The sequence below is a fragment of the Rhinoderma darwinii genome, chromosome 4 (genome assembly GCF_050947455.1).
Source record: "Rhinoderma darwinii isolate aRhiDar2 chromosome 4, aRhiDar2.hap1, whole genome shotgun sequence".
In the NCBI taxonomy this organism is placed as follows: Eukaryota; Metazoa; Chordata; class Amphibia; order Anura; family Rhinodermatidae; genus Rhinoderma; species Rhinoderma darwinii.
The window spans coordinates 204,643,966-204,663,392 of NC_134690.1; the positions used below are offsets into that span (position 1 = coordinate 204,643,966).

General features: G+C 42.5%; 1 protein-coding gene across 1 annotated transcript; it reads left to right on the top strand.

Annotated features, from left to right (window-relative positions):
• The first annotated feature begins 1,443 nt into the window (after positions 1 to 1,443).
• LOC142760996 (protein ripply2.2-like) lies at positions 1,444 to 9,336 on the top strand. The gene is made up of 4 exons (XM_075864171.1): positions 1,444 to 2,015; positions 4,887 to 4,953; positions 5,997 to 6,067; positions 8,719 to 9,336. Exons 1-4 carry the CDS (start codon positions 1,852 to 1,854, stop codon positions 8,888 to 8,890), a joined length of 474 nt encoding a protein of 157 aa, XP_075720286.1. The 5' UTR covers positions 1,444 to 1,851; the 3' UTR covers positions 8,891 to 9,336.
• Positions 9,337 to 19,427: the final 10,091 nt, after the last annotated feature.

The window sequence follows — 19,427 nt, forward strand, 5'->3', positions numbered from 1 at the left end:
TCAAACTTTCCCGCCCAACACATGAAATATTGCTCCAAGTAGACGCTCAGTAACTGCCTTTCATAGGACTGAGGGGGTTTCATAGGACTGAGGGGGTTTCATAGGACTGAGGGGAAGCCATACCTGCGGCTTGCCTGACACAGTATCACATAGCTCTAGTCAACCCGTCAGCATTGATAGTCTTCATGCGGTCACCACAAGCAGTGCATTCACCTACATGACCCACGTAACCCCGTGTAGGCCGGCTGTTTATCTCATAGATAAGAGCGGTCTTGCTCTGGTATCCCTCAAAGTACCCTAAGGCCTCCGCTCCTCTGTGTAGTGTTATTTATGATGAGATGACTCCATGTTTATATACAACATAAAGGTTATCGGACACGGCACATCAAAGTGCAAAGCCTTTTATTACAATAGATACACGCACTGCAAGCCCTGTGATAGTAGAACATCACAATAGTAACTATGTATAAGAATACCAGAGATAGATAGATAGATAGATAGATAGATAGATAGATAGATAGATAGATAGACAGACAGACAGACAGACAGACAGACAGACAGACAGACAGACAGACAGACAGACAGATAGATAGATAGATAGATAGATAGATAGATAGATAGATAGATAGATAGATAGATAGATAGATAGATAGAAGATAGATAGATAGATAGATAGATAGATAGATAGATAGATAGATAGATAGATAGATAGATAGATAGATATTAGATAGATAGATAGATAGATAGATAGATAGATAGATAGATAGATAGATAGATAGATAGATAGATAGATAGATAGATAGATAGATAGATAGATAGATAGATAGATAGGAGATAGATAGATAGGAGATAGATAGATAGATATGAGATAGATATGAGAGATAGATAGATAGATAGATAGATAGATAGATAGATAGATAGATAGATAGATAGATAGATAGATAGATAGATAGATAGATAGATAGATAGATAGATAGATAGATAGATAGACAGACATGAGATAGATAGATAGATAGATAGATAGATAGATAGATAGATAGATAGATAGATAGATAGATAGATAGATAGATAGATAGATAGATAGATAGATAGATAGATAGATAGATAGATAGATAGATATGAGAGATAGATAGATAGATAGATAGATAGATAGATAGATAGATAGATAGATAGATAGATAGATAGATAGATAGATAGATAGATAGATAGATAGATAGATAGATATGAGATAGATAGATATGAGATAGATAGATATGAGATAGATAGATATGAGAGATAGATAGATAGATAGATAGATAGATAGATAGATAGATAGATAGATAGATAGATAGATAGATAGATAGATAGATAGATAGATAGATAGATAGACAGACAGACATGAGATAGATAGATAGATAGATAGATAGATAGATAGATAGATAGATAGATAGATAGATAGATAGATAGATAGATAGATAGATAGATAGATAGATAGATAGATAGATAGTGTGTATAATCATACTGATCAGGCACTGGGACATAATGAATTGCCCAGACCAGGAGCGGAGCGCCCCGTCAGTCACCTGTCAGCTATGTGTACAGTGAGGTCACTGGGTGGACAAGTGATAAGTGTGCTGTGGATCTCATCATAGCCCACAGTATGGTGACTGCGTTGTCCTGTCCGTGGACCTGTGGAGGTGCCATTAACACGTCCTTGTCACATCTCTCCCCTCACCATTTGGAGTCATGCACGAGTCTAAACATTAGTGGTGATGGCCTCTGCCTCCTCTGGTCAGCGCTGGCCACTTCATCATCGCTTAGGTAAATAGGCCAGTCCCAGACTATAAAGGGTGCGCACAGACCTGGAGAACTATGGTCATGGAGCAGACGTGGGCGAGGGAGGACGAGGGGACTGAAGACTGCAGGCTGTCCTCGCTGAGTATGGACTGCCTAAGCTGCAGATGCCTCAGGAGAAGACCTCACACAGCTGGATGTGTTCGTGTTACTAAGAGAGCAGACAGAAGGGCAGAGCACAGGTAATTCCTATACAATCTGGTTTACTATACAGTAGTTATTGTCAAGGTACAGCATTTACCCACTACCCTACTACTGGTGTGTGTAAATATAAACATCTAGCTCATTCACATTTGCTGTGCAGTTTATTACAATCTATTGTTCCCTGTTATCAGCCATGAAACGAACAGGAAGTCAAAAATGTCTGCCCCCTCATCACTATGCTTTTTTGCATATCTCCAGTTCTAAAAACTTCCAGATACATTTACACAAATGTTTATGAATTTCTAATCTTATAAAGTTGCAGCACATGTACATAGGTGGTCTCTGGATGACAGGACGTCAGAACAATGACCTTTACAGCCACAGGGATTATTAGGAGTACAATTATTACAATATAATTCCTTTAATCTGGAAATTCTGATAATCTATCATGTTGTTAAAAATAAATAAATTTTTGGGAGTTGTTTTCTTTTCCATTATGAGTAAATTTAATATACTTTTCTATTTTACTGTCCCGTAATCCAGAATATCTGGTAATCCAGCGCCTATTCCGTTTCATCAATGCTGGATTAAAGGCATTTGATTGGACATACATTATTTTGGTATCATTATGGACTCTTAGATATGTAATAACACTTGTGGTCGTAGATATAGTAGCATGAGGACATAGGGACTACTTTATAAAATAATGTATGTGTATTCCTCAATTCCTACTCGTGAACGCCGCACGTCTGTTATTAAAAGAAAAGATCAATTTATAAGGCAGATATGGTGCGAATATATGTAAATCCACATGGAAATATGGCCATTTATTGTGTGATAGCCTCGGGCTTACTATTATATCAGTGTCATCCAGTATAAATAAAAATAACCTCTAGTCAGCGGATGTGGCACTTTATGTCTCCAGAAGTCATATATATATATATATATATATATATATATATAAAAGTCCTTCTTATAATGTAAAACGTTTTTATTCTTTGCTGAGTGCTTTGCTGTACTGCTGTGTCTTCAAAGAACTAAAAACTGCTCTCGCATGTTTAATGTGTAATGTCACTTATGCCCCCTTTAATGTGTAATGTCACTTAGGCCGCCTTTAATGTGTAATGTCACTTAGGCCGCCTTTAATGTGTAATGTCACTTAGGCCCCCTTTAATGTGTAATGTCACTTAGGCCGCCTTTAATGTGTAATGTCACTTAGGCCCCCTGTAATGTGTAATGTCACTTAGGCCCCCTGTAATGTGTAATGTCACTTAGGCCCCCTTTCCATGTCACTTAGGCCCCCTGTAATGTGTAATGTCACTTAGGCCCCCTTTCCATGTCACTTAGGCCCCCTGTAATGTGTAATGTCACTTAGGCCCCTTTAATGTGTAATGTGCCTTAGGCCCCTTTAATGTGTAATGTCACTTAGGCCCCCTTTAATGTGTAATGTCACTTAGGCCCCCTTTAATGTGTAATGTCACTTAGGCCCCCTGTAATGTGTAATGTCACTTAGGCCCCCTTTAATGTGTAATGTCACTTAGGCCCCCTTTAATGTGTAATGTCACTTAGGCCCCCTGTAATGTGTAATGTCACTTAGGCACTCTTTACATGTCACTTAGGCCCCCTTTAATGTGTAATGTCACTTAGGCCCCCTGTAATGTGTAATGTCACTTAGGCCCCCTTTAATGTGTAATGTCACTTAGGCCCCTTTAATGTGTAATGTCACTTAGGCCCCCTTTACATGTCACTTAGGCCCCCTTTAATGTGTAATGTCACTTAGGCCCCCTTTAATGTGTAATGTCACTTAGGCCCCCTGTAATGTGTAATGTCACTTAGGCCCCCTTTAATGTGTAATGTCACTTAGGCCCCCTTTAATGTGTAATGTCACTTAGGCCCCCTTTAATGTGTAATGTCACTTAGGCCCCTTTAATGTGTAATGTCACTTAGGCCCCCTGTAATGTGTAATGTCACTTAGGCCCCCTGTAATGTGTAATGTCACTTAGGCCCCCTTTAATGTGTAATGTCATTTAGGCCCCCTTTAATGTGTAATGTCACTTAGGCCCCTTTAATGTGTAATGTCACTTAGGCCCCCTGTAATGTGTAATGTCACTTAGGCCCCCTGTAATGTGTAATGTCACTTAGGCCCCCTGTAATGTGTAATGTCACTTAGGCCCCCTGTAATGTGTAATGTCACTTAGGCCCCCTGTAATGTGTAATGTCACTTAGGCCCCCTTTAATGTGTAATGTCATTTAGGCCCCCTTTAATGTGTAATGTCACTTAGGCCCCTTTAATGTGTAATGTCACTTAGGCCCCCTGTAATGTGTAATGTCACTTAGGCCCCCTGTAATGTGTAATGTCACTTAGGCCCCCTGTAATGTGTAATGTCACTTAGGCCCCCTGTAATGTGTAATGTCACTTAGGCCCCCTGTAATGTGTAATGTCACTTAGGCCCCCTTTAATGTGTAATGTCATTTAGGCCCCCTTTAATGTGTAATATCACTTAGGCCCCTTTAATGTGTAATGTCACTTAGGCCCCCTGTAATGTGTAATGTCACTTAGGCACTCTTTACATGTCACTTAGTGCAGGGGACACAGCCGTAGCCGTAATCCCAGTCTGTGATTACGGCTACGGGATGGGAGCGCGGTCCGTAAAATCCAAACTCGGACATGTCTTATTTTTTGCGGAGCCTTTTTATGGCCTGGACACCTTCCTGTAAATATAAGGGAAGGTGTCCGTGGGGAATAGAAATAAATAGATCCGTACTTTGATCAGAATGACGGCCGTGTGCACGGGGCCTTCCATAGTAACGCATCTTCTTGCTATTGGAACATTCTTGTAGACTGCCTATGCTGTGTACATCTATGAAAGCTTGACACCATTTATAACTTATCCACTTGTAAATTGCAGGCCGCAGCTTTCGTTTTGGAGACCATGGACTCAAATTTGCTCCAGAAAATCGCTGCCACAAAGCTTGGTAAGTATAAACAATTCACCATATGCTATTTCTGTGATTCGCTTTTCTCCAGGCTACAAACTAGTCAAGTAAAATGACATCTGGTCAATATACAATATGCCGGAGCTTCTCGTGATATACCCACGGATCCCAATGTTGTTGCTGAATGTAAAACGTAAAGCAGTGTAAGGCCTCATGCACACGACCGTAGTGTTTTTCTGGTCCGCAAATTCCAGGACCGTGTTCCGTGAAATGTCCTCCGCAGTTCATCCGTATGTAATCCGCAGTTCATCCGTATGTAATCCGCAAAATGCGAATAAAAAAAAAAAGCCTAGGTAAAACAGGATGACGACAGAACTCATTCCCGGTCGTCGCCTAGCAACACTTCCGCAAATCCGCAAACTGCGGTTGACACACAGAGGTGTACCCGCATTTTCCACCGGCCCATTGACTTCTATGGGCATGTCCGCATCGAATTTGCGGGCCGTAATAAGACATGTCCTGAGTTTCTGCGGCACGGATTTGCGGACATGCGGAGACCCGTGAAAACACGGATAGTGTGTATGGGCCCATAGAAATGAATGGGTCCGCAATTCTCCCGTGGATTTGCGGGGGAATTGTGGACGCAAAAACACGTTCGTGTGCATGGGGCCTAAGGGTATGTTCACATGGCTTAACAGCACCTAAACTGTAACTTTCTTTATTTCATTGTAGAGATTTGCCCTACATATATAGCTTTTTACTTTTATAAATATATAAAATAACAATGTCTCATTTTCCTGTCATGAGGTAATGACAGCCATGTTGAACTTTCCCATGGGTATAAACCAGCAGAAGAATAACACCATACCTGGGCTTAGAGTGGCAATCATTGATCCCGCTAACCTTTATATTCAGCTACTTTATTGATTGGGTGAATATATGAAATGTTTCCACGGTTCAGCGATCAGTATAAAATACGTTCATAGCTTGGCCTCTCACACCATGCTGAGACGTGCATGAAAGGTGCGCTGATGTAGAAAACAGCTTGTACTGATGATCGCATGTTCTCTTCTTTATCCCAGCCATATGCCAAAGGCCTGTGTGAAAATCGTCAAGCTGGACAGAAGCCTGCAGACTACAACCACCCCGTGAGGTAAGACGTGTGACATTGGAAGGGTGAAGTAAAAGCTGATACTGAGTAGTCAGAAGAAAACAGATGTTGACAACAGGCCCATTTTTTATATGTCGACAATGGCTGAAAGACATGTTCATTCTTTGTTAGGGTATGTTCACACACAAACTCAAAAACGTCTGAAAATACAGAGCTGTTTTCAAGGGAAAACAGCTCCTGATTTTCAGACGTTTTTTAAACCACTCCCGTCACATCACATACATTCTGTGTAGTCATCAAATTATGTACATTTACTTGCTGACTGCTCAGTCGTAAAAGGACTTTGTAATTCAAAAGCTTGTTTTCATACCCACCATAGACTATAATGTGTGCCTGCACATGCAAGTCGCCTCCAGACTCTAGTCTCAGCAAATGATGCACAAGACCTTCATGATCGATGAGGGTACTAACAGTCAGACCCCTACTGATTAAACATATATATGGTATTAATGGGAAAACCGTTAATTAATTATTAACCTCTCCCTGGAAAATATTTATGCTAGAACCATATCTGGCAGTATTTAATCTATTATATAACCCAGAAGGACGTGGTGTCCGAAACTCACATAGAGCTCCGCCCACATAGAGCTCTGCCCACAGCCCAACCGCCAGTTAGCTCCGCCCACGGACACGTCATTCTCGGTAACACTACGTCCTTCTCGGTTATACAATACATACATACTTACCTATCCCCGTTCCCCCGCGGGTGGAGGATCCTTCTCCTCCTCCGGTCTGTGCGATGTGAGTGACTCAGTGCAGACAGGCGCGATGACGCCACTACATCACGCCTGCCTTCGCCGAGCCGCTCACAGCACACTGAGCACAGTGCAGAGGAGGCAAAGGATCCTCCACCCGTCGTGGGAACAGGGATAGGTAAGTATGTATCTTACATATAGGGACACTATACTGTGTATGAATGGGAGGGAGGGGGAATTATACTGTGTATGGATGGGAGGAAGGGGGCATTATCCTGTGTATGGGAGGGAAGGAGGGCATTATACTGTGTATGGGAGGGAGAGGGGCATTATACTGTGTATGGGAGGGAGGGGGGCATTATACTGTGTATGGGAGGGAGGGGGGCATTATACTGTGTATGGATGGGAGGGAGGGTTGGCATTATACTGTGTATGGATGGAAGGGAGGGGGGCATTATACTGTGTATGGATGGAAGGGAGGCAGGCATTATACTGTGTATGGATGGGAGGGGGGCATTATACTGTGTATGGATGGGAGGGAGGGTTGGCATTATACTGTGTATGGATGGAAGGGAGGGGGGCATTATACTGTGTATGGATGGGAGGGGGCATTATACTGTTGATGGGAGGGAGTGTGGGAGGGGGTTATTATACTGTGGATGGGAGGGAGGGGGCATAATACTGTGGGGACAGCTATGGGGAGCATTATACTGTGTGGGGGCAGCTATGGGGTGCATTATACTGTGTGGGGACATATATGGGGAGCATTATACTGTGGGGCAGCTATGGGGAGCATTATACTGTGTGGAGGCAGATATGGGGGCATTATACTGTGTATGGGAGGGAGGAAGGGGGCATTATACTGTGGGGGCAGCTATGGGGAGCATTATACTGTGGGGGCAGCTATGGGGAGCATTATACTGTGTGGGGGCAGCTATGGGGAACATTATACTGTGGGGACAGCTATAGGGAGCATTATACTGTGGGGGCAGCTATGGGGAGTATTATACTGTGGGGGCAGCTATGGGGAGTATTATACTGTGGGGGCAGACATGGGGGCATTATACTGTGTATGGGAGGGAGGGGGCATTATACTGTGTATGGGAGGGAGGGGGGGGCATTTTACTGTGGGGGCAGCTATGGGGAGCATTATACTGTGGGGGCAGCTATGGGGAGTATTATACTGTGGGGACAGCTATAGGGAGCATTATACTGTGGGGACAGCTATAGGGAGCATTATACTGTGGGGACAGCTATAGGGAGCATTATACTGTGGGGGCAGCTATGGGGAGTATTATACTGTGGGGGCAGCTATGGGGTGCATTATGCTGTGTGGGGGCAGACATGGGGGCATTATACTGTGTATGGGAGGGAGGGGGGCATTATACTGTGTATGGGAGGGAGGGGGGGCATTTTACTGTGGGGGCAGCTATGGGGAGCATTATACTGTGGGGGCAGCTATGGGGAGCATTATACTGTGGGGGCAGCTATGGGGAGCATTATACTGTGGGGGCAGCTATGGGGGGCATTATACTGTGGGGGCAGCTATGGGCAGCATTATACTGTGGGAGGAGATGACATGGGGGGCATTATACTGTGTGAGGACAGCTATGGGGGGCATTATACTGTGTGAGGACAGTTATGGGCGGCATTATACTGTGGGAGGAGATGACATGGGGGGCATTATACTGTGTGGGGGCAGCTATGGGGGGCATTATACGGTGTGAGGGCATCTATGGGGATCATTTATATATATTAACAGACCACTGCATTCCTTTTGCTAGCAAATCCATGTAACGGGTTTTCTATTCTAGTAATTGTATACTGTTGTCTCATTATTTATGTTTTTACTGATGACATGATATACATATCAACATATCGCTAGCTTTCAGGTCACTGTAGTAATATGTATATTTATATATTTTTTTTATCTTGTAGATTATTTTGGCCCAGATCTAAACCACTAGATCTATTGTATGTGGAAGCAGATGACTTATTAAGAAATTTTCCAGTCCAGGCCACCTTATCCATCTATGACTCTGAATCAGACACGGACAATGATGAAGAAAACAGTGAAGAGGAGCCGGATTCTGGATTTGAATCTGAGTGACCACTGTATACATATATTACGTATATACTGTATACACGCACTCTAAGTGGAGACTGACATTTTGTTGGCAGACTTGTTTTTTGGCAGACAACAACGGCATCCAAGAGACAACAATATTTAGAATGATATTGTTACAATTGTGCGATACCATAACAGTAAATAATGAGATTGGATATTGACTTAGTTGATCTCGCATACAAACATTCCAATTCCAGTCAAACTGTAGCTAAATGGGAGGATGTGAAGCTGCAAGGAGTAAAAGACGTATACAATGTAGCAGGCAAATATGGTTAATGGAGATGATATGGATTTTCAGGGCAGGTGGCATGGGAAAGACTCGGAGAGCATCACTATGACATGTCAAAAGTTTTTTAAAAGTTTAATTACACTTTAAAGAATAAGTGCTTCTTTATAGTAGTTTTCCAAATGATAAGGCCTCATGCACACGACCGTAAAAACTCCCGTTATTACGGGTCGTAATCACGACCCGTAATAACGGGCTGATAGACTTCTATTGGCGACGGGTGCCTTCCCGTTTTCTCACGGGAAGGTGCCCGTTCCGTTAAAAAAGATAGAACATGTCCTATTTCTGGCCGTAATAACGGCACGGACAGTCCATAGAAGTCTATGGAGCTCTCGTAATAACGGGTGGCTACATGTGTGCACCCGTCATTACGGCAGCGTTGCTAAGCGACGTCAGTAAATAGTCACTGTCCAGGGAGCTGAAAGAGTTAACTGATCGGCAGTAACTCTTTCAGCACCCTGGACAGTGACTACCGATCAGTATAAACCTGTAAAAAATAAAAATAAAAGACGTTCATACTTACCGGCAACTTCCTGCTTCCTCCAGTCCGGTCTCCCGCCCGTTGCCTTGGTGACGCGTCCCTCTCGACATCCGGCCCGACGTCCTGGATGACGTTTCAGGCCATGTGACCGCTGCAGCCAATCACAGGTCAATCACAGGCTGCAGCGGTCACATGGACTGCCGCGTCATCCAGGGATGTCGGGCTGGATGTGAAGAGAGGGACGCGTCACCAAGACAACGGCCGGGTAAGTAAGAATTTCTTTAACTTTTATTACAGAAAAGGCTGTCCCTTCTCTCTATCCTGCACTGATAGAGAGAAGGGGCTGCCGATTAGTGCAGTGCTATTTTGCCGCCAAAAACGTGCTCGTAAATACGGGTGGAATACGTGTGACACCGGACCCATATTTACGAGCACGGGTTCGTAAATACTGGTGCAAAACGGGTGGAATACGTGTGACACCGGACCCGTATTTACGCCAGTATTTACGGGTGGGAAAAAATACGGTCGTGTGCATGAGGCCTATCATTGTAATTTTCTAATATGTATACTGCTGCACAATCTTTTGTACAACATTGTTCAGTTAGGGTATGTTCACACGGCAGCATCCATTACGGCTGAAATTACGGAGCTGTTTTCAGGAGAAAACAGCTCCTGAATTTCAGACGTAATTGCTCGTACTCGCGTTTTTCGCGGCGTCAATTACGGACGTAATTGGAGCTGTTTTTCAAAGGAGTCAATGAAAAACGGCTCCAATTACGTCTCAAGAAGTGACATGCACTTCTTTGACGCGGATGTCTTTTTACGCGCCATCTTTTGACAGCGGCGCGTAAAAAAAAAGCCTGTGCACACAGAACATCGTAACCCCATTGATTTCAATGGGCAGATGTTTGCCGGCGGTTTGGAGCCGTATTTTCGGACCTAATTCGAGGCGTAAAACGCCCGAATTACGTCCGTAAATTGGGTGTGTGAACATACCCTAAGGATGAAACCCACCTTGCAGTTATTATTTTAACTACACCCGTCTTTACCAGGTAGGGGCCTTAAAAGAAATAACCACAACTCTAAGGGTATGTTCACACGGCCTATTTATGGACGTAATTCGGGCGTATTAACCCCCGAATTACATCCAAAAATGCGCCTCGATAGCGTTGACAAACATCTGCCCATTAAAAGCAATGGGCTGACGTTTGTCTGTTCACACGAGGCATATATTTACGCGCCGCTGTCAAAAGACCTGTCACTTCTTGGGGCGTAATTGGAGCCGTTATTCATTGACTCCAATGAAAAGCAGCGCCAATTACATAATGGACGCAGCGTTCAAGCGCCTGCACATGCCGTTACGGCTGAAATTACGGGGATGTTTTCTCCTGAAAACATACCCGTAATTTCAGCCGTTACGGACGCTGCCGTGTGAACATACCCTAAACCAGAAGTGTGCTCAGATCGGTTATTACTCCCCTTTCCCAAACTTTTTATTATCTAACTATATATAACTATGAACTAAGCATTTAATGTAAAATTGTATTATATAAATATATATATTTATTTGTATCACATTTCTATGAATGTATTCATAGTAACAATAAAACATAACAAACTAACTTCTGTTTATTTCCAAATGTTGATTTCTGGCTAAGGCCTCATGCCCACTTCAGTTTTTTTCTTCAGGGTGCTATCCGTTTTTTTAACTGATAGCACCCTGACACATTCATTTCAATGGGGCCATGCACACTTCCGTTGTTTTAACGGAACCGTGCGGCCGTTCCGTCAAAAGTAGTGCAGGTCCTACTCTTGCCCGTTTTTGACGGAACAGTTTTGGCCTTTGCATTGATTTGGTCTGTGAAACAGCGGACTGCACACGAAAGCCATCCGTGTGCGGTCCGTGATTCACAGAAGCGTCAGTAGCGGCCGTTCAACGGCACACGGAAGTGTGCATGAGGCCTTATTTAATGTCTCCTATTAAAAATGAAAATATTTTTATGTGAAATCCTAAATGGGTTCCAGGTTTAGAAAAAACAAATCTAGGAACTTCTTATGTCATACAATAACAAATAAAACCAAGCTTACCATTTAAATCCTCCAACACGCTGACCCCGTGTTTCCCGCTGTTAGATGTTTACATTGCTGCAGATTTGACGTGCCGTAACATGTGACCACTGCAGCCAATCACTGGCCGCAGCCCTCACGTGCTGTACGTACTGACAGTCACATGTCAGTACAGCACATCGTCACTGCAGCTATTTAAACATAGACAGGCGGGTGATTTATATTTCACATCTGGTTATAATAATTGGTGATATGGTCACGTTTACATATAGAATTAATCTAAATTGTAAGGGTCATAGCCATATTTATGATAGCCAAGCTTAATGAAAGGAAGAAAAACAAGTGTAGTCAAAAAAGGTAATATAAAAATTCCTATTGTATGTGTCCGTGCTGCAGGTCAACCTACAGTAAACAGTCACCACTATGGAACCGACCGGTTTACAAAGTACATAAGTCATGCGGCTACATGAGATCATAGCTATTTTATTGCCGTGTGTTACCACAACTAGTTATTAGTACAACTTTAGCTGTATAGGACAGATTTATATACAGTTCTAGCAAAAAGGGTCTTATTTTTAAAAAAATATTTATGCAGCCCTTTATGATCTAATCCGGGCTTTGGCTGCGCTTTGTGATTCTGGCCTAACAGATCATCCCTTTTGGTCCACACTGAGTAAAATGCCTCTGTTGGTCATATAGCTCGCCTCTCAGAATCGGAATGTGGAGGGAAAGGCATTCATTATTTGACCAAATTTTTAACTTATCATCAGTTGTCACATTTACTTATGTGCTTCAGAATCATATATTTTCTTAAGGGTTCCTTGCTGTGTTTTCCAATAGATACAGGATTTTTTCATTACCAGGAGCTGTGCAATCTCTTTATGTAACACTCACAAAGTCAGAAGTGAGGAATGACCATTTAAACCTTTGGTGTCATGCCCATCTGTTCACATGTCAGTGTTTGCATCTGTTTGCTAATATCCTCAGTTTACCTTTATGTACATGAGTCTATAGGGGTGCAATGTGTGAGTACTGTGCTGCAAGGAGTTTTTAACTTTACACCTATGATGGGGTTAATTACTTTTGCAGATTCTTCTTAAAGGTGTGCTGTTCCATTATCCAAAAGTGTCACTTCAAAGTTTAGGGTTGAGAGTTGAATGTCCTAGGATTACAGTGTACTCAAAGACAAGTCATAAATGTTCACTGAGTGGTTGGACAGCACTATATACAAGATGGGGAAAGTGCTGTAACCATACCTGTGGTGTCCGAGAAATCTACTTTCTAATGTCTGCTCTGAGTGGCGGCTCGAGGTGTTTCCTGATTGAATGCTAGAGCTGTCACTCACATAAGAGGGGAGGGGCTGGCAGCATTCAATGCAGAGAGCCAGGAGCCCAGAACATGAAGGGGCCGCCTCTGTGGCACTTGCAATTGCAGCGCCGTGGACATATACAGTAAATATTGTTGTTCTTTTTTTTGGTCATGCAACTTGCATGACCATCACTACAGGTATAGTTACGCTGCTATCCCTGTCCTGTATACAGCGCTGTCAGCCGTTTTGAGGGCTAAAAATTGCTGAAAGATTCCTTTTAGGTGTGAGTATCACAGCTATCCTGGTCGAATGGTCCACTGTATGTGTAATGTATAAAGGGACGCCATCCTAAAGGGGCTGTCCCAAATGGTTTGTCCAAGATTAGAAAAAGGGTCTGTAAGGAGTTAGAAAATGCATCGCCATAACTACAGAGAATGGGGTAAGTATAAGCTTTATTTTTTTCAACCGCTGTTTTCCGTGGACATTCCGCCCAAAAAAACGCCCCACAACTTGGTGGGGTTATTTGGCTGGAATTCCCTGCACGTTTCAGGGCGGATACGCTGTGTATATTTACGCAGCGTATCTGCCCTGTGTGAACATGACTATACACTGACAGGCAATAGTGTTCTGACATACTAAGTATTCCAAAGCATTATACAAGTGATCAAAGAATCACTGCTTCAAGTCCCCAAGTGGGACAAAGAAAACATGTAAAATTGAGCTTCAAAGTTTAATACAAATTTAAAAGCACCCTATAGAAAAATTAAAGAGGCTCTGTCACCAGTGCCCTGTCTCCTACCTAATCTGATCGGCGCTGTAATGTAGATAACAACAGTGGTTTTTATTTTAAAAAACTATCATTTTTGAGCAAGTTATGAATAATTTTAGATTTTATCTAATTAGTTCTTAAAGAGTCTCTGTCACCACATTATAAGTGCCCTATCTCCTACATAAGGAGATCGGCGCTATAATGTAGGTGACAGCAGTGCTTTTTATTTAAAAAAACGATCTATTTTCACCACTTTATTAGCGAATTTAGCTTTATGCTAATGAGTTTCTCAATGGACAACTGGGCGTGTTTTACTATTGACCAAGTGGGCGTTGTACAGAGGAGTGTATGACGCTGACCAATCAGCGTCATACACTTCTCTCCATTCATTTACTCAGCACATAGGGATCCTCTTAGATCACTATGTGCTGTCTTATACTAACACATTAACGATAATGAAGTGTTTAGACCGTGAATAGTCAGTGAACTTTAATTCCGCTCATTGCAGGGAGGTGTCGGCTGCGTGTAACAGCCGTCACCTGCCTTGTATGGAGCGAGCTTAGCCCGTGAGCTCGCTCCATACTTCCCCTTAACCCTCATCATGTACAGTTACGTGATTTTGCGTGAAGGGGTTAAAGCACAGACAAGACAGCAGTTCAATAACTACGTCCAGCATACATACAAGAAGTGTAGAGTGTGGTATACAGTCAGGTGGGGAATGCAGACATGGAAAGTTGTGTTTTTACTGGAGGTCTTCTTTAATAAAAAATTGTAAAGAGTTTCACTAACAAATAAACTGCAGTACTTTGCACCATACTCTCTAGTGACAAATCTATTGTGAGTACGAGATTGCAGCACAGGTAGAACACAAGAGGACTTTATACAAATGGCATGTAATGGTTGAAGGACTTGACTTTGCATTGGTAGCCAGAAGCTTCCAGCTCCATCTATATTACTTTAGTATTATTATTAATAATATAATAATAATTATTATTATTATTGATAATAATAATAATAATAATAACAACCTTGGTTTTGAATGGAATATGTATTCATCCCTACAAAACATATTTTTACATTACTTTAGAGGAAAAATGGGAAAGTTGTTTTTTTTAACTTTTAACATTTTTGGTATATTACCAAAAACTTTTTTTAAAGAGGTTTTCCCAGTTATATAAAATTGATGGCCTATCCAGCATTATTTAATCGGTGGGGGGCCCGATCTGCTGTTTTGAATGGGCCTTCATTCCTCACCTGCTCATACTGTGAATCGCCGACACAGCGGCAGGTCACAGTATTACAGCCTTCTCACACTCAAGCGGCAAGTCGGTGGATCCACATCCACTACTGCAGGTATGTGACACTATACACACATATAAATCTGAGCTGACATCATGTGCTTTTTACAACTGGATGTATATAATTCCTAGGTCATCTATGTCATTTTTTCATTTGACTACGCCTTTCCGGACCGGACTGTTCCCTTTGTTAGGTCAGTCTGGTCATTTACGTGTAAATTTATTTAGCAGGCTACATGTCAGACATTTTCCAGATACCTTACCCTCTAATATGAGTTTTACTTATCTAAAACGTCATTAGGCTGTGTTCACACGGAGTTTTTTGCAGGAGGAAAATTCCTCCTGCAAAAACTGCTCCAGTAGGTTTTTGCACAGTGGTTTGACAAAAACTCGTCAAAACACTAGTCGAGGTTTTTTTTCCCTCTTTCTGACTGATTGAAATGGGGTTTTGGAGGCGGAAACTGCCTCAAGATGGGTCATGACGCTTCTTTATTCCCAATAAAACCAATATTCAACATAAAATAATAATAAATAAACACACAACACTTTATATTGGATAAACTTATGGCCGCAATGTTTATTAAGGATTACATAAAATCATAGCAACATCTGAATAAATAGAATAAGGCTATGTTCACACAGGGCAGATACACTGAGTAAGGGTAAGGCCACACGGAGCGGCCCTGACACAGTTGCGACCCGGCCAACAACCGTGCTGGCACTGTCCGTTGTGGAAAACAGAAGTAAAAAAAACAACTTATACTTACCCATAGCCATGGCGACGTGTCCCTCTGACGTCCTGCAGCCCGGCCTCCTCGGATGACGTTTCATTCCATGTGACCGCTGCAGCCTGTGATTGGCTACAACAGTCACATGGGATAAAACGTCATCCCTGGAGGCCAGGCTGGACGCAGGAGCATAGAGATTTGGGTAAGTATAGGCTTTTTTTTTTTCTGAGTTGTGATTTTTGCATTGGAATTGCAGCTTTTCCTAGGCAAAATTCACAACATCTGCTATTTCTTGCAGGTTTTACCTCCCTATTGAATTCAATGGGGAAAACCCGCAACCAAAAACCAGGGATTCCGCAAAAAAAAAATGCACCCCAGGTTAATTTATGAACATTTTTTTACGCAGTGTGTGGATGAGATTTGTTCAAATCGAATCCACTTTGCTGCTACTTTATTACGCTGCAGTTTTCTGCAATGAAATCCGATGCAGAACAGTCTGCAGTATTTAATCTATGTGTAGACTTACTCTAACGAATTAATAATAGATAATAATTAATTAAAACCATTAATTTATCAGTTGAATAATCAATAACCAGTTAGCAGATAAAACATGTCAACTTAGCAGTAGCTGGGAGGCTGCACCCCTCTAATAAAAATTGCGACCTCTAATAAACATTGTGACAAAAGGGGAAAAAACAGGGAGGGTGGGCAGGGCGCTGGTATCGAGGCTCTTCCTAAACTGCCCTGAACCACTGGCAACAGGGGTTTAAATACTTTATTTTTTCCCCACCATTCAGACCAGCTGACCAATCAGCTGTTGTCACACATGAGCCGTGTAAACGAGTGCCAATCAACAAGACAGCTCGTTGATCGGTGCTCCTTTCACACGGAGCTCTGTATGAGGACGAGTGCTCATTACTACGATCGCTCGTCCCCATACATTTCTATCATGTCGGTAGCACATCTCCCGGTTTACCAAAGCAAAGTCGATGAGAGTTGAACAAATGTCATCCACATGCTGCGTAAATGCTGAGCGGAGAAAAACACTCAGAAATTGACCTGCGGTGTGTTTTTTTTTTCATCCACAGCATGTCAATTGTATTTGCGTAAACGCAACTCATAAATAATAAAAAATCTTATACTTACTGAGAATTCTGTGTTTCTTCGTCCAGGCCAGCCTCCTGGGATGACGTTTTAACCCATGTGACCGCTGCAGTAAATCACAGGCAGCAGCGGTCTCATGGGATAAAACGTCATCCCAAGAGGCCGGCCTGCAGGACGGCAGAGGGACGCGTTGCCATGGCTATGTAAGTATCAAACTTTTTCTTTTCTACGTGCAGTTTTCCGCAGTCACAATTTGGTGCGGTTTTTCGGACAGAATTCCCTGCGACGCCCAGGAAACACTGTGTGCTTTTACGTGGCGAATCTTCCCTGTGTGAACATAGCCTTACAGTACATCTCTACCTCCCTAAGCTCGACTACCCCTGACTAAGGGTCCTATTAGATGCGTCGTGGAAGCCAATGGCTCAAAATATATTAGACTGAAATTTAGACGAGTGTTCCAACAGACACTCATGCCAGGTACTTTATCCAGCATCCTAATCAGGAGATTTCATACCGATATATATACGAGAGAGGAGAAATAACACACAGATGCTGCTGGTATGCTCAAAATACTCCTCTGGAGGTTTATTGCCAAACTCAATTATAATAATATCATTCAGAAGGGGTGTAGGCTTGAGGTTAACCAATCAGATGCAATGTGACAATATTTCTTATTCAGCCAATAGCAGACGATAAGAATATTTCAAGTAAATAATTCTAATTCTTCATTAAAATGCTGACATCAGGTAACACCTGGAGACAAGCATACAATGGGGTGTTGTTAGTGGTTCGTTCTCATGGGGGAATTTGTTGTGATAATGAGAAATAGTTGCACTTTATGTCTGGGCGTTCAGCCAACCTACTACAATTGGGTATGAAGGCCATATTATGAACACATGAAGATAAGATATTTCTTTGAATTATATAGAGGAAAACAAAATGGAGAATACTTATTTTAGTAATTTGGCATCCTGCTTGATAATTCATAATGTAATTTAATACAGAGAATATAAGCAAATAAACCATCCTTCACAGACGGGCAGATATTGTTTCATGAACGACTAGGCTTTTCAATACAAAGGCATCCTGTGACAAAATATATTCTGAGTGTCGCTAGCACAGCAGTTCCACAGTTCTTGTCACACAGCTCACTCTCCAGCTCCTTCTTTTACAGCAGTTCTCACTCTCTACAGCCAGGTTCACCTCTTCCACCCAATCTTTGAACTCTGGTTGGCGGGAACACCACCATTTTATAGAAGAAGCACCGCCCCCAGGACGGGGGATTAGCCACCCTGCAACGGCCTGGCTCTGTTATGGCTCGGCAGAAATTTGGCCAAGATGGCATAGGGCCCCTACATCCCAGCTCCAATCAATTTAGTTACCAGAGAGCCAACCATGATGCCGCTTCACCTGCCAATAACAGACATAACATTACAGTGCACTTGCAATAACAACACAACTAAAGTACTACTGGCTGGACAGACCACTCCTCCTCTGGAACGCCACCTAGGGAATGAAAAAAAGCATAAGGCCAGAATCACACACTCAGTTTTGATGCAGTTTTTGGTGCAGTTATTGGCTCAGTTTTTTTAGCCAAAGCCAGAAGTGGATCCAAAAGGAAGGAAAGGTATAAAGAGAAGACTGATGTATCTCCTTTCTTTTGTGTGTGTTTGGCTAAAAAAAACTGAGCCAAAAATTGCATCAAGACTGTGTGTGTGATCCTGGCCTAAAGATATAACGCATTTAAAGGCACAGTGCATAAATAGACCATATTTGGCATAGCTACAAATATACAAAATCTGCATCACAGTCCCCTTATACCTCTTCCGTGTAATGTCCTCTGATATCCCATAATAACAGTCTGGACATGCTGGGAGTTGTAGTTCTCTCCTCTTATACTTCCTCCCAGTAATGTCCTCTGATATCCCATAATAACAGTCTGGGCATGCTGGTAGTTGTAGTTCTCTCCTCTTATATCTCCTCCCTGTAATGTACTCTTATATCACATAACAACCTGGACATGCTGGAAGTTGTAGTCCTCTCCTCTCATACCTCCTCCCTGTAATGTCCTCTTATATCACATAACAACCTGGACATGCTGGAAATTATAGTTCTCTCCTCTTCTACCTCCTCCTCCAGTAAACTTTCTCTGATATCACATAACATCCTGGACATGCTGGGAGTTGTAGTTCTCTCCTCTTATATCTCCCCTCTGTAATGTCCATTGATATCACATAATAATAGCCTGGACATGCTGGGAGTTGTTGTTCTTATACGTCCTTATTTATTCCTTCCCCAGGAGTAAGCACACTTTCTCTCTGTGATGGTCATTTTACTGGGGGCGGGGGACTGAGGCTGATGCCGGCTTTACTGGAGGGGGCTGATGGTCATTTTACTGGGGGGGAGGGGCTTATGGTGTCTTTACTGAGGGGTCATTATACTGTGAGAGGGGGGCTGATGGTCATTTTACTGTGATT

Bases quoted from the DNA above. Each gene is read 5' to 3' on its own strand.
- LOC142760996 (XM_075864171.1), top strand. From the start codon at position 1,852: ATGGTCATGGAGCAGACGTGGGCGAGGGAGGACGAGGGGACTGAAGAC. The intron at 4,954-5,996 runs GTAAGTATAAAC...TCTTTATCCCAG, and splicing joins AATCGCTGCCACAAAGCTTG to CCATATGCCAAAGGCCTGTG. The intron at 6,068-8,718 runs GTAAGACGTGTG...TTTATCTTGTAG, and splicing joins GACTACAACCACCCCGTGAG to ATTATTTTGGCCCAGATCTA.